The 15,437-nt window shown below is 45.3% G+C and overlaps 1 protein-coding gene across 1 annotated transcript; it reads right to left on the bottom strand.

Annotated features, from left to right (window-relative positions):
- Positions 1-3,319: 3,319 nt before the first annotated feature.
- On the bottom strand, positions 3,320-5,554 carry twist2. Its single transcript, XM_048534832.2, has 2 exons — positions 5,019-5,554; positions 3,320-3,882 (listed from the first exon to the last, which is right to left on the bottom strand). Exon 1 carries the CDS (start codon positions 5,528-5,530, stop codon positions 5,030-5,032), a length of 501 nt encoding a protein of 166 aa, XP_048390789.1. The 5' UTR covers positions 5,531-5,554; the 3' UTR covers positions 3,320-3,882; positions 5,019-5,029.
- Positions 5,555-15,437: the final 9,883 nt, after the last annotated feature.

Genomic DNA, 15,437 nt, shown 5'->3' with positions numbered 1-15,437 from the left:
GAGACCCCGGACTTGAACCCCTTACTGTAAGGATCAGGGCTGGATGAATTTTTTTAAAAAGTGATCTTGGGATTTGTTTAGGTCTGGTTAGCAAATCTTTGTGCTTCTATTCAGCTGCACATTTTTACAGACAGTTTTTGCTTTGTTATTTTCCAGGGAGCCATTTGCCTCCCAGCTGACGATGCACTTTCGGAAGTTCGAATTTAAAACGCGACGTTTGGTCTTGGGGCCCCCTGTCCTCACAGCTAGCCTGGTGGCGAAAGAAGATAAATGACTAACTCTGGGTGGATATGTGGCTCAGAGCCGAGCAGAAACGTCCCCAGCATCCATCTGGTAGCGATGGGGATCCGGGGGAGGGGGGAGGTCAGAAATTGCAGCGTTATTTTTTACCACCTTTATTGGAAGGACCTTGGAGCAACATGAGCTGGAATTGGAAAGGAATCGCCATTTGATCTAAGTCTTCATAATGTGGAAGCGTGGCTTTTCTTGGCATGTGATTTATTTAGACCCATCTGATGCCCATTCCGCCTCCTAATTTAATTCAAAGTCACGGCTGGATTTTGAGCTGAGGTAGCTGACCTGAAATTGACAGTGGGCGTTAAATCACCCGAAGAAATTGTGACATTCCGGAAGCTTTCCGCGGGGGGTAGGAGTCGTCTTTCAGGCTGTCGGGCAGAATCTGGGGTACCCCGGATCTCAGAGCATCTCTTTTTGAAAGTGAGGGGACAAATCAAAGGCATTGAGTCGGAGTCTCGGTGAGCACTCAGCGCAGGACGGGCCAGGAGACAATGAACTTTGTCCTCTGCAGTCAGGGACAGAACTGGGGAATATTTATACACATGTGGGAGGTATTGCCTGGCTCAGGAAGCCCTGGCTAGCCCAGCTGAAGAACAGGTATCTTTACCCTGGGATGGGAAATTAAACCATTGTGGCTGAGGGTGACAGCAAAGCCATATGTTTACCCCCTGGGCGACACTGCAAACAACGTTACTGTTTAAACTCAGCCATGCATTAAACTGGAAATCGATGAGAACCAACCCAACGCCATATCAAGGTATTTTAACCCATTGCAAGTGGAAATGTTCCATTACACGCAAAAGAGAGACACGGGCAGAGTCCAAATTGTCAAAATGCAGATTTCCTTTTTTTTAAATAGGGGGTTCAGGTCTAGAGTGAAACTCTTCAGCAAACTGACTGATTGTCCAAGAGTCTGGAAAGAGAGAGAGAGTTTAAAACCACGATCTGAAGCGGACAAGCGGGAGACATGTTACATTTCACACGCTTCGACTGGTCGAACCCCGAGGCTTCCAATTTGACATCCACGATTGCACCATGTGTACAGGGACACGACACCCCCCTCCCTTCGCCCACCCCCAGGATGGTCCCCTGCCCGTCAGTCAGGAAACGGGAGGGTTGCAGGCAGTGGGGGAAGAGGTCTGGGCTATTGATAGCAATAAGGAGGTTTTGTTTGGATTCTACGGTCATTTATAATTGTTAGTGGCATTTTTAATCGGGTAGAGCAGCAAACAGGGGCTAGGCGATCCCGCTCGCATTCAGGCTGCGGGTCAAGCTTTGGGATGAGGGGATAAACCGGTGGGTGGGGGGTGAGGGAGACGATTGAAAGAATGTCGGGAAGACTCCCCGTGTGAGACCCTGTAACCAGAGAGGTCCTGTAATAATGGCCAGCCGCCTCCCCAGAGTGCTAATGAAGGCAGAAGTAACTAGCTGGCAAACCAGGGCACGGCAGGAGGCGGAGAATAACAGGATTCAGTTACAAAAGTGACGGGGCTGTGGTGGGTAGTTAATCGCCGCTGGGACCGTCCGCGAGCGACATGAAATGTGGGATATTGGGTTGCAACTGAAGAAGCTAAAAGGCTCCCCAGTCAAGGCGGCGTTGATCGGTTTAACAGCGTGTGGGGAGGTGCAGAGTGATCAGAACTCATAAACATCCGGAATCAGTCCCCGCCAGCATTTCAAATCGACTTGGCTGCTTTATTTTCATTCCCTCAGACAGAAACAATAGTCACTGGGGTTGTCACTAAGTGGTTAATTTGGGTCTACCTGGAGTAAATCTCAACACCCGGCACCCCCATTGGCGACTCTTACAGATGCTAAAAGTTCACCTTTGGCCTGTCTACATCCACAGTGTTTTGTCGAGTGCAGTAACTTTGCTGCCAATCTGTTACAGCCCAGAGAGGCCTGCGAAGGATTCACTAATGATCCTAAAGGCCGCTTTGTTTCACCAGGCGCCTACGTTACCGTTTTCGTTTTACTGCGGATGTATGTCTCGTTATGATGACATTTTATTACACAAGTTTACAATAATGTAAGTTCCCTATCGCGTATACACATGTAACTTTACAGTTTCCACTCTCTCTCTCTCTCTCTTTCTCGCTCTCAACACCCGGCTCAGAGAATTCCACAAGCCCCACTCCAAGGCGCGCTCACATCCCAGTTTCAAACATCCGGACTTCAAAAAGTAAGTAGCCGATCCTATGGCGGCGTGAAACTCGCCGGCCACATTTCAGAGATGTAGTTAAAACGGTTTTCTGTGTGCTTGAGATTTGGATGCACTCTGTTCGTGTTACAGGATAGAAATCCGTTCTGAGCTCCCAGCCTTTTTGTTAAATGTTACAATAAATCAACCTGAGCAAACTGTAGTCTCCCATCGTATTACTATTTCACCAATTCCTAAACGGTGAGCTATTCGGCACATCGACGTCCCAGATACAGATAGCTAATTGAGGTCATTCGGCACTGAAGGCTGACACTTCGCGATAAGATGAAGAGTTTCCAGATGGTTGCCTGCTTTCTGTTTTCCTCGTTAACCGGCACTGACCGCCACCCCCCTCCCCCCGACCAAGGGGCCCGGGTTGGTTTGTTGATTATCTAATGATGCTATACAGGTCCTCAACATACATATAGGGACGGGCAAGTGACCGAAATCTGACGATCCCTGGTCTGTGAATACACAAGAAATCCAGATATACACAGTGTCTGATCTGTCTGAATCAATTCGAATCATGTTCCTTTTGTCAGTTTGAAGGTTTGTTTGTGTCAGAATGATCTTCTATTTAATGAAGAAAACGAAATGGTTATATAAAATAATATGGGTATATATATTTTATATATAATATATATGTGTGGGGCGGGATGAATTGCTATGATTCGTTTACCGAGGGAGTAACTTCCTTTCTTGAAAATCATGCAAGCTCCATTTCACCACCACCTCCCTCTCACCCACTGAGGATTAAATAGGACCAGTTCTGAATCGCCAGAACTCTTAAAGGAAGTAACATATAATTACCCCGCACACTCATTCGATGGCAAAACTTTAATAAATAAACTAGCAAGATTTACACGCGATAGAGAAAGGCTAACAATGTGAAGCTTTGCTTATTCCAGGGTTACTGAGGGCGAGCATGCAGTGACCAGAGTGCCGATATTTTATTCTCTTTTTTTCGCTTTTCTCGATCTGTCTGGGCCCAATTTGTCGCGATGATTAACCTCAGAAAACGACTATTTTTTTAATTCTAAAGCATAAATGTGTGGAAAGATCCCAATACGTCCATTCCGAGCGACTGTCCTGAATGCAGACATTGTCACTTCACCGTGAGATTGACCGCACACACATCCCGCTCTGCCGGGAGAAGTTTTCACGTCTGTTTTACTTTTGTGTGTAGAAAAAGCAACACTTTCTTGCTTCTTGTTGCTGAAACCTTTCAAGTCACTGTGCAGTCTGGAAGGACTCTTTACTCAGAGTTCACAGGGAGTATCGGTTGAGAGGTGGATGAGATTTCTTCCTGGGCCGTCTGTAGGAAGGGAAGGGAAGGATTCTCATTGAACTCCAGCCCCATCGAGGGCTCCAACGACCTTAAACGCCTGTCAACACACGGAAGAGAAAATACGACTTTAACCACTGATCCCCACCCTTCAACAAAGTGAAGCAGAAAATACAAAAGGCTCATCAATGTGCTAGCACCTCGCTGCAATCTCAGTGAGGGGGTCTAACTAGGGAAAGTGACACTGGGAGCATGACAGCATGATACTCCAGAGGGCTTCTTTAACTCAACTCCTTCGACAGGTAGATTTACAGAGTAACAGACAGTCAGGAGCATGCTGCTTGCAATTGCCAGGATGATGGAGATGTCGTATCATTCCAATTTCATCTGGGATATATATTCAAGTAAAAATTAAATCATTAAGAAAAAAGTTTTTGAAAATGGTTGTTTATAAAAGTAGTTAATAACCCGTTTACATTGCTACCGAACGCAATTTAACCGTTAACTAATGCTCCCCTCCCGTTATTTCTATTTCACCTTCACTTCTCCTCCATCTAATTATTAGAAATATCCTAATTCAGAAAATAGCTGCAAGATATTTTGGGTTTAGCCCATCACTAAGCTACATGATTGTCATCCAAAACAGAGCGAATCTCAGATCGTGTGCTCCATTCTAACCTTCACAAAATTTCCACGTCCCCTTGGTAAAAGGCCATTTGCCCCGGTCTTAATAGGCTCATATATCTTTAAACCTCAGCCTTATAAACATTGTGAACAGAAGAAATCCCTACTTCCTGCCCAAGACAGACACTGCAGTCGGAAATAATATTTGAATATGTCATTTGCGATGGACTTTGCAAAAACGGAGCAGCTGTTCGACGTTCTAAGTTTAAAGACAGAAAAAATACAGGAAATGTTGGTGGAGTCATGCGAGGATTAAACTCGGCCAGAGAATGGGGACACCCCATATAGACCCAGGACGCTTTCACAAGCAGGCAGGGAGCTGAGTTCCATGAGACTTTTAGCCCGCTCACTCTCAGATACAAACACACACACATACACACACAGGGAGACAGATATGGTCACACAGATACAGACAGACACAGATACAGACACAGATACAGACACACACAGATACAGACACACACACACACACACACACACACACACACACAGCACTAGTTTGACAGCCTCGCACGGTAAGCTGGTGGCCAGGCTGCAGAAAGAAGTACATACCGTTTTGGACGCTAATGCGTAGCGGACATGGACCAGGCTCCCTCCATTCTCCACACGGAGAAAGCATAGCTCAGTCTCTCGTGGGCCACATAGCTGCAGCTCGTCATTTTTTGGTCCATCTCGTCGCTTTGCAGGACCTGACAGAGGAAGTCGATGTACCTGGCGGCCAGTTTGAGGGTCTGGATCTTGCTGAGTTTATCCGAGGGGAGGGTGGGGATGATTTTCCTCAGGGAGGAAAACGCCTCGTTGAGCGACTGCGTTCTCTGGCGCTCCCTCACGTTCGCCAGGATCCTTTGGCTCTGCAGTTCTTCGTAAGACTGCGAGCTCGGGCTCGATTTTTTATTCCTCTTGCCGGGGTTCGGGCTGCCGTCCTCGCTGCTCTTCTTGCTGTACCTCCTCTTGCTGTCGTATCGCTTCTGCTGCCTGTCCGCCTCCTCCTCGCTGCTGACCAGACTGTCTGCTGGAGAGACAGGCAGACTGCGAGGGCTGGCTTGCATGATATCTAAAGGCATGCCACACAGTCCGGGGGAGAGGGGCGGAGGGGAGGGGGAAGCTTGGAGGAGGTGGGGGGGGGGCGATGGAGGGGTCAACTGGGTGGTCGGGATGGGTGGACGGGTGGGAGGGAGGAAGGGAGAGGGCGTAAGAAGACAAGAAAGCAAGTAAGCAGAGATAACCGTTTCGCCCGCTCCAAATCTGTTTCTTTCCCCCCTCTTTCCAAAGGCAGACTTGTTTCCAATTCAGGATTTGAAAGCCCCGATCGCCGAAAATGGAGACTGAGTTTGGCCGAGTCAGGAACTTCACCGAAATTTTCCCAACTTTTTTTTTGACTGGTCGGTTTTTTTGGGGGGAATAAGAGTGGCTGGAAAGTTGTTACGAATGCGGAGGTGGCAGGGATTCCTGATTGGTCGAGAGGGAGAGTAGGAGGAGCTCCGAGGGTTGGGGGAGGTGAAGATATGATGGCGGTGTGGGGGGGGGGGGGGGTGGGTGGGTGCGGGTGTAGGGGTGGAGGGGTGGTGTGTGCTCACTGTCTCCAGCAAAATCTGGGAGCTGGGAAGAACATTCCCGAAAGCAGCCTCTCCGGAAAACACTCACATCCCAGCCGCGAGGAGCGTCTCTGCTTCCCACATTTCGGCCAGTGTTAGGGACAACTTTCACACAGGGCATGAAACACTGTCAAGTCTTACCAAATGTTGAGAGGGAAGTTCATCCACTCAGTTTAGCATCAACAGTGGAGAGAGAAATTTATTACCTCCACCCTCCCCAACGCACGCACTCAAACACACGCTTAAACACGCATTCAAACACACATAAACACACATTTAAACACGCACACACTCAAACACACTCAAACACACACAGTCACGCTCAAACACAAATACTCAAATACACACAGACACTCATACACATCCTCAAAACACACGCAAACACAGACACAAACTCAAAAACACACAAATGCTCATACACACATCCTCAAACATGCATATACAGTCAAACACACATATAGTCATAAATTCAAACACTTACACACATTCAAACACACATTCTCAAATGCACTTACCCCAAACTCACACAAAAATACATACAAACACACAAACTCAGACACGCACATGCACTCAAACACACACTCAAAGACATGCACAAACTCATATACACATGCTAACACAAATACAAACACATTCAAGTACAAACACATTCAAATTCAAACACACAATCATAAACACACGCTCTCAAATACGCACACATTCAGACACACAAACACAAATACACACACTCAAACACCTACACACTCAAACACGCACAAGCTCAAACACAAATACACACACTTAAACACACAAACACAAATACACACATATATACACTGTAACACACAAGACAACTCGGCTTTTAACAAGACGAATGCTGCAATCTCAGGTTAGAAAGGGCCGCATCGAATCAATCCAATTAGTGAAGTCCACACGTCAACCAATCACACTCAAAACACCCCTTGCTTGATTATTTATTTTACCTGGGTGCGTTTTTTTTCGAGTGTATTCGTGACATTCTTGGACTCAGTTCAGTCCAGCCTACTTCCTCTTGGAGATTTAATTTGTCTTCCATTCCGCTCTAGGGTGAAGTAACACGAAATTGATAACCGTTAAGCTCTGTGCGTTTTCTACAATCTTCTTCAGGGAGTGAGGGGCTATTCTCCACTTGGTCCTCATCCTCTCTTCTTGGTTCTTGGTGACTCAGTGGTTAGCACTGATGCCGCACCGGAGCTAGGAGCCCGGCGGGTTCGATTCTAAACTTAGATTGTCTGTGTGGAATTTGCATATTCTCCCTGTGTCCAAAGATGTGTGTTAGGTGAGCAGACCATGCTAAATTACCCATAGTAGCTACGGATGTGCAGGGAAACGCAGGGTTACAGAGATAGGATAGCGGCTTTGGTCTGGTTGGAATGCTCTTTGGTGGGTCGAATTTCCTGTTTCCACACTGTAGGGATTTTACCTGTGACGCTGTCTCCACTTAGGAACTCAATTCAACATTTTCCCCCAGATGGACCGCTGGGTGAACAAGACCGCTGGTTATCACCATCAACAACAGCTGTCTGAATGTATATTGGCAGAATCTGAAAGATAGAACGAAACTTCCTCAGCCAGCGTGCGGGTTGCAATGGGTGGGACACAGCCTTGAAGCTGCAGAGTGTTTTGCGATTTGTCTGGCTTTCTGTTTTTGTGTTTACAAGTCACTTCTTTTGACACCTTTCGGGTTTGACACCAAGGTCAAATTTTCTCAGTCCTCCCCATGATGACGACTCAATCCTATACGCATCCATCAGGTCAGAAATATAAATGACAGAATCTGGATCTGTAGCTGGCCTTTCTTCTCCTGACTTCTCCCAGAGTCTTCAGCGTGATCTGTCCGCGTTAGCAAGGTTCAAGTAACTGGTAAAATCCATGGGACTAACACCAATTGCAGCATCAAATGGTCCCTGGTTATCCTAAATAGGCTCTGCAAACACGATAATTCTGAGTGCGATTATTTCTTCGCTTCTTTCAATAAGCACAGCCCGCAAACGTGTTTTTAAAAAAGCGCAGACTGGGTTGAAGGAGTTATTTCTGGAATGAATTTTAAGAGAGGCTGGGATGTTGTCTCTCAAAAGAATACCACGCTGAAGACCGGCCTTTTTAGTTTGATTCACTCTTCTTTGTGACAAGCTTTTTTCTGAACACGGGAGTGGAGTTGATTACAAAGCGGAACATTGCTTGTCCCAGACAAGCTGAGAGAGATTCCCGCTGCCTCGTATTCACAGCCTAAGGGCAGAAAATTACTGACACGACAAAGGACCAAAACGAAAATATTTTCATAAATCTGCTTCGGTTAGGATTGGCTGTTGCCACTTTCTTCAGAAACCAGTGAGTTGACATTGATAAACCACCGTTCAGCCTCGCAGTCATTAACGGCCGTTTAATTCCCAGTTCGAGCCCCAGTGAACACAGTTTTGAACTTAAATTGTAAAATCTAACTCTCGCAGAGAATTGCTTTCGGTTCAGTTGATAGATTTGGGACTCCAGCCGCTTCTCGAGGCCGTCAGAGACAATGATTTGGATCAACATGCGAGAAAAGGTGATCTTTGTCCTGTTAAACATTGTTGTTTGCCTTTCTAATTCCTGTGGTGTGCGTGGGCAGCTGAGCCCCTAAGTTTACGGTAAACTGTAAAAATACCGAATGGTTGCGAAATCTTGTCACTCACCGCTGTCTCTTGCACTGGGGTGGGTATGTGTGCGGACAGACTATTGCCCTGAGTTCACACCGTGGCGATTCTTTCATGTCTTTTCAACTGTTTCTTTTGTTTTGTTTCCAGCTATTTGTGTTGGTCTGAGCCTCCCCAATGTTACTGCAAACTTTCTACAACTCTGGCGTGCTGTTCCTATGGCAACCTGCATTTTCGCCTCGAAATGACAGGCGGTTTTACTGTTTACTCGCGGCAAAGTAATATCCGTTACACGTGTCGCGGCTTTTTACTGCATCTCATGCCAAACCTTTTTAACATCTCGACGCAGTCAACGGTCAAACACTCCATGCAGGAGCAACGCAGCGAACGCCAGAACATCTTTGCTCAAGCACTTGGTGCGCAGAAATCACTTCTGTTCCCTCCAAGGGCCGGAGGCACAGCTCTGGGACGTACGGAAATACTTCCGGGATTGCGAAGAGAATTGAATCGTCGAACGCTGGGGAGCTGTGCGAAGGACCCACCTTTATGAGTTATTCTATCCTTTGGTTTTGCATAAGTTTGTAAAAGTTTGTAGAGGACTTGCTGCGAGCCTCAGCAACTCGCCCCGAATATTTAGAGCACTTTTATACCGTACCATAATTTTGAATTAAAGATTCCTTGGAATTTTAATGATCCCGTTTGCAAGTGTGTGTGTGTGTGTGTGTGTGTGTGTTGGGCTGGGTGGGAGGTGGTAACAAAAGGAAACGAGAATTAATGAACTGCCTAGAAGTGTAAGAGACGCGCCTCGTCAACGCAAAGAAGAGCACGCAGGAGAGGTGAGTAGCGTTTACAATAATCTAGCGAGGGCGAGAGAATGCGCAATACAAGGTATTGGGAAGGATTCCCGTTAAACACATGCTTTTGCAGCGAACAATTCCACAGAGTAAGACCCAGTGCTGGTTTGACAGATGTGTCCGAAAGCACAGAAAATCTTCATGTTTTATTCACCTTGCTCCTCAGTCCTGGCATTAGCGCCGTATTTTCCTTGTCCGCCTGGGAGATGTTCGCTATAGAACACGCGGGTGTCTTCATTTTTATATTTTATAACGCATAGTGAGCGGTATAATTTTATTGTGAGCATCTAACGGACTTTACAAGAATAAATAATTATTGACAAAATATTGCTCAAAATGATGATTGCGGCCACGGAATATTTAGAAATCGAAAGCTATAAATCTACCTTTAAAATCTCTCTTTTTTAACACACCTGCAAATGCCGCCCCTCTGCGCCTTCACACTCTTTGAGTTTTGTATCTTTTGTCTAGAATTCTGTGGCCTGGTCCCTAATTCTCCCGGCCAAAGTTAAACCCAAGTGCAGCTGACGCAGACCTTCCTTGGGTCACCAAGAATGGCCCTGACGCTTCATTGCACCCGTGCTGACAACCCTCGCAAGCCAGCAAGGCCTTGTGGGCACTTCAAATAATTAATATGCAAATATAGCACCTTCACCCAACCCCCTACCCCCACCACGCCCCCCCCCCCGCCCCCCGCCCAACCACCAGCATCAAAGCATTCCACAGCCAATGAAGCACTTTACAAATTGCGGTCACTGTTGTAATGTCAATTGGTAGACCCCAAGCTCCCACGTACAACAACGTGACAGTGACCTCGAACCCGTTATTGTGGGGCTAATTTAGAGATAAATCCTGACCAGGGCTCCAGGGAGAATTCACCTGGTCTTCTTCACAATGGGACCTTTTACTTGTATCTGAGCGTTCAAGGGGTGGGCTGTGGTGGGCGGCTCTCATTGCAAACACCATATCTTAGACTGGGCTGTGCTCCCTCATACCTACAGTGAACTGGAGCGGCGACTGAGATCTCCTGTGCCCAACCGCAGAGGTGGGACTTGAACGCGGTAGCTATTTGGGTTCAAAAGCATGGGTTTTTGCAGTGAGTCTGAGCCGATACCGAGAATTCACGAATTAAATATCATTTATCCTCAACTTCCCCATCGGGGAAGTCCACTGGGTGATTCTGAAAATCAGATTTTGTATTGAAATGCTATTGTTGCCTGGTAAAATGAAGCTACTGAATTCATATCACTGAGGGGACGGTATATGTATCTAACTGGTGGGTACTCATAAACGAGTTCCTTAACATTGATGACAATTCTTGAAGTTGCGGCCAGTTTACAATGATGACCATTTAGTAAAGCGAATAATGAAGGTACACATTAAAATTGCGCGCGTTTTGCTGACACGTACTCAAGTCCTTTTCCTGAGCAGCATGTCCATATACGAAGCGTTTTCAAACGGTCCTTTTATTTAACTCATTTTTCTGATCAACCTGTTTTATTCCGGGGCAGGTGGGATTTGAACCCGGGTTTGTCGGCCCAGGGGTAGGGACGCTACCACTCACAAGAGCCCTACTTCTAACGAACTCCTTCAGTCACTTGATAGAATGCACTCAGCTGTTTATTTAAAAACTGAGCCGAAATCAACTGTGTCATTGTTTTGGGAGCGAGGAGAAGCTGTGGGTTACATTCGGCACACAATCATCTGCTAATTTGACTCGAAATACTCGGAGCTCTACGAAACAGTTGCGACAAAAAAGTCGCAAACGAATGTTTAGCTTTTATTTTGACATCCACATCTGATTGTTCTCAATTATTGACCGAGATTATACTTCTAGTGGGCTGAGAAAATTAAAGTAGAGGAGCTTAAAGCCAACATTTGTAAACGCAGACATCTAACTTGCGAATTTCACTGCTTTTTGATGCCGATTTATCCTTTGTCTGGACAGCTAGTCTTCCGTTTTATTCCACGATATTCGATCCGTTTATGTGCATGTCCACTTCCACATGTCCCTTCTAATTTCCCTTTACTCGCAGAGGTGTATGAAGTTACCCCAATTGATCGCTGGGTTTTGCAGAGCGCGCTGCTTATACATTTGCCTGATGTGCGGCTCCTCAGGATCAGCTGGGGTTTAGTTGATCGCACGCTGTCGCCCTCGCGAAGGTTTTGGGCTCAAATCATTCTTGCCTCATGCACCAATGCAGTACTGAGGGTGTGCCGCACGGGGAAGGTACCATCTTCCGGTCGATACGCCACATCAAAGCACTCTCTGTGCTCTCAGGTGGACATTAAACACCCCACAGCATTATTTCGAAGCAGAGGCCCTCTTGGGGAATCCTCGCCAATATTCATCTCTCAATAATCACCGTCACTAAAACAAAACGTGCATTTTTCACTGATAATGGGAACTGCAGATGCTGGAGAATCCGAGATAACAAAGCGTGAAGCTGGATGAACACAGCAGGCCAAGCAGCATCTCCGGAGCACAAAAGCTGACGTTTCGGGCCTACACACTTTGTTATCGTGCATTTTTCACATTGCTTTTTGATGGAGCTTGCTGTGCACAAATTAATGCCAGGCCTCCTAGACTGGTACAATAATTGCATTTCAGAAATACTGCGTTGGGAATGCTGTGGAATGTCCCGAAAGACGCTATGCAAATGTAAATACACCTCTGCGGGACATTTTTTTAAAGATTCATTCCCCAACATTGCCACTAGAGGTCGCCGGTTTCAAGCGGACTTCAGGGATTATAAGCAAGTTTGTCCGAAATTCAAAAAAATGTTTCACAAAGGATAACAATGTGACTTTGAGCCTTTAATCTGCATTGGCACATTTAAAACGCTAAATAATGAAAAAGAAAACAGTTTCCGCGTGATGGTTAAAAATCATCTAGAAAATAACTGGGCACTATCAGCGACAATGGATAAATTTCAGGAAAACCAACAAATAGCGCAATTCTATAATTATAATTTAGACGAATTCGGGATAACATATTAACTGAGGTACAAAGATTTGGATAATGTGAAACAGTTGCGTGAATATTCCAGCGTTAATATAAACTATCTTAGCACAGTGAGTGGTATCGTTGAATCATTTTAGTGCACTTTCTGGGTTTGAAAGAGTGTCAAACATTTATTAAAATCAATTATTCGGTGATATCATCCACTTGGCGTCTTGGAAGAGACTTATGGACAGTTTGTACTTGCGGGAAATCTGTTCACCTCCGAGGCGGATTTAATTGACCGTCCAAAGGAATTACCCCAAATCACACATCTGTCTGAGGGATGCTTCTGCACGCACATCTGCATTTCAACAGCATTTTTAATACTATATTTCGAAAACAGAAATAACAATAGTAACACATTTTAGAATGTTACGTGTTGCAAAACAAAAACACAACGCCCGCTGCTCTTGGACCTTTTTGTCCTATTTAACAGTGTTCGTCCAGGGCATTGAGGACGGAGGCTTGGGGAGTTGGGTTGTGGTAGGGGTGGGATGGGGGATGGGGTGCCAGATGAATGATTGGAGATTTTGGGGCTTCACAAACGTACTCCCCAGCTGAGGGAGCACGATCAGTTGGCATTTACCTGTTATTTCCCTGAGCCTGTGTGACGCTGTGTAAAATGTAGTGTTGCCCCTGTATTTGTTACAACTGAAAACTGAAAATGGGAATCTCTAACAATCAGACTGCAATCCATATGCTTTCAGTTGTGCAGCAATTCTGTGAATGAGAATATAATGGAAGTTCATTTGAAAAGGAGTCGACGTGACATTTCAGGTCCCCCCACCCCGGCCTTATTTGTCTAGACATCTCTATGGGCAAGGTTACGAATTAACATTTATCCATTAACGTTTCACTATCTCCACAGATCTTGGTGTATGATATACTCACCACTCAGTGTTACGATGTGATGGATTCGTAGAAAACATCCAGAAAAAAATGACTCAGGTACATGCCAATCTTGAAATGGCTTTTTTAATATCTTGGCTAGCTTCTCAGCAAACCTCAAAATCGATAATGACAAAGAAATGAAACAAAGAACGGCGGACATCGAAAATCAGACATAGAAAAACGGAAATTGCTGTAGAAACTCGACAGGTCTGGCAGCATCCGTGAAGAGAACAGCAGTTAACAGTTCGAGTTCAAAGACCATTCGTCAAATCTTAAAGAAGGGGATTGTTCACAGAAACAGTGTAGGCTTGATGGATCACTTGCTAATAACTCCGACCTCAAATCGTACTTGAGCTGAAATTCTAGGCAAGTTGGTCTGCATTGCACCCCAGCAGAGGACAGGCGAAACGTTCATAACTTCTCTCTTTTCAAGAAAATGCCCTTTTCATTATACTTTGATGTGACTCGCCGCCGATTGCAATACCTGGTCATTTCCTCTGTTTCTGATAACTGTCCATTATTGCGAGAAGCCTTTTAAACATTTATTTCAGGAATGTGGCGGTTTTATAAGTCAGGGATCACTTCAACGTTGCGCTTGAGAGAGACAGAGATCAAGAACGCAGATTTGGAAAACACTTGTTACCGTTATCGCTTTAAACGGCGTCACTGTATCCACTGCAAATGTATCTCGACATTCTGGGTCTGGTCACAATCACTCAGTCACAGATGGAATTTTAGACGATTACCGAGTGGACGCAGTTTTAATCTTAGCTATTCTACAGTTGGCAATTTTAATATTTTCCATCTGGCATCTTTTGACCCAGTGCACATTTTACTCTGACAATGTACACATAAGCATAAAATGAATACCAGTTGTTTGACATCGACGAATTTGATTGATCCACAACTTTTTTTTCAATTAAAAAATGACACACCGTCGTTTAGAACAGATCGGAGGAGACTTTGTAAATACTCTCTGGGAGTTTTAGTATGAAGATGCGCCTTAAAATACACACTCCTGCCGCCAGCACCATTAAAGAGCTGAAAGACAAAGAGAAAGGCCAGCGAAAGTTGACATCCGGACAGGTACAAAGCCTGATTCAGCATTAAAAATGAAATAGGTTGGTGCTTTGGGTTTTGGGATGCAGTGTTAAGGGATAAACATGTTATTTGCTGCATGATCTTTTTTTCAATCCGTGTTTATCATGGCCTTTAGTCAGCAAAGGCGCTTTAAATCGATTAGGTTGGTCGAGCATCACAGCGCCGGGTGATGAATTGTGATACTACAGTCATATAAACATTGCAAATCAAATAATAATGGCCTATTAAATAATAATTTTAAAAATTGCACGGTTATGAACATTGCAGCTTATAAACAATTAGAGTATGTTAAAAAAGGTCTCCTTTACTTCCAGAATATCTGTGAAACGTCGACTTTGTGTTAAACTTCACATGTATCAGATGTTGGTACCTCTCGAGTTTTAGGCAACAGTGGGTCATTACCGTACTGTGAACACCGCGGAGCACTGTGCAGGACAATGTCCGCACTCCCGGCTTTTGCCTGACGACTGTGCTGCGTTTTCGTGACGTTTAGAAGTGGAAGATTTGGCTCAGGAGCAAGAGCAGTTGGCGGGAGCTAACCCTACGTCTAGTGCTTGTTGGGGTTTCAGAAGGACGCTTCACTCTGAGGAGGGCTATACACCATCCCGGGGTACACTGACCCCAAACACTGTACCGTGCTATGAAGCAACTTCCTGGCATCAGCACTTCCAGTAACACTGGGCTTGGTTTTTAGCCATGGTCCTTTGATCTGGAGGCTGCCCAGTGAAGTAGAAATAGGTGAATGGTAGAGAAAAGGGCCGACTTTCTAATCCCAGGGTTTAGTACCCTGTTAAGATTTGCAAAATTTCTCTTTTTGACTGTGTTATTTGAATGTAGGCAAATTTAAGCAGGCACTTATTATCCGTCTCCTCTGTACT

Source organism: Stegostoma tigrinum, chromosome 7, assembly GCF_030684315.1.
Source record: "Stegostoma tigrinum isolate sSteTig4 chromosome 7, sSteTig4.hap1, whole genome shotgun sequence".
NCBI lineage: Eukaryota > Metazoa > Chordata > Chondrichthyes > Orectolobiformes > Stegostomatidae > Stegostoma > Stegostoma tigrinum.
The sequence above is the reverse complement of the archived record's forward strand: the minus strand, read 5'-3'. Positions and strand labels throughout refer to the sequence as shown.

What these genes read in the sequence shown, in the direction of transcription:
- twist2 (XM_048534832.2), bottom strand. Translation starts at nt 5,530, where the DNA reads ATGCCTTTAGATATCATGCAAGCCAGCCCTCGCAGTCTGCCTGTCTCT.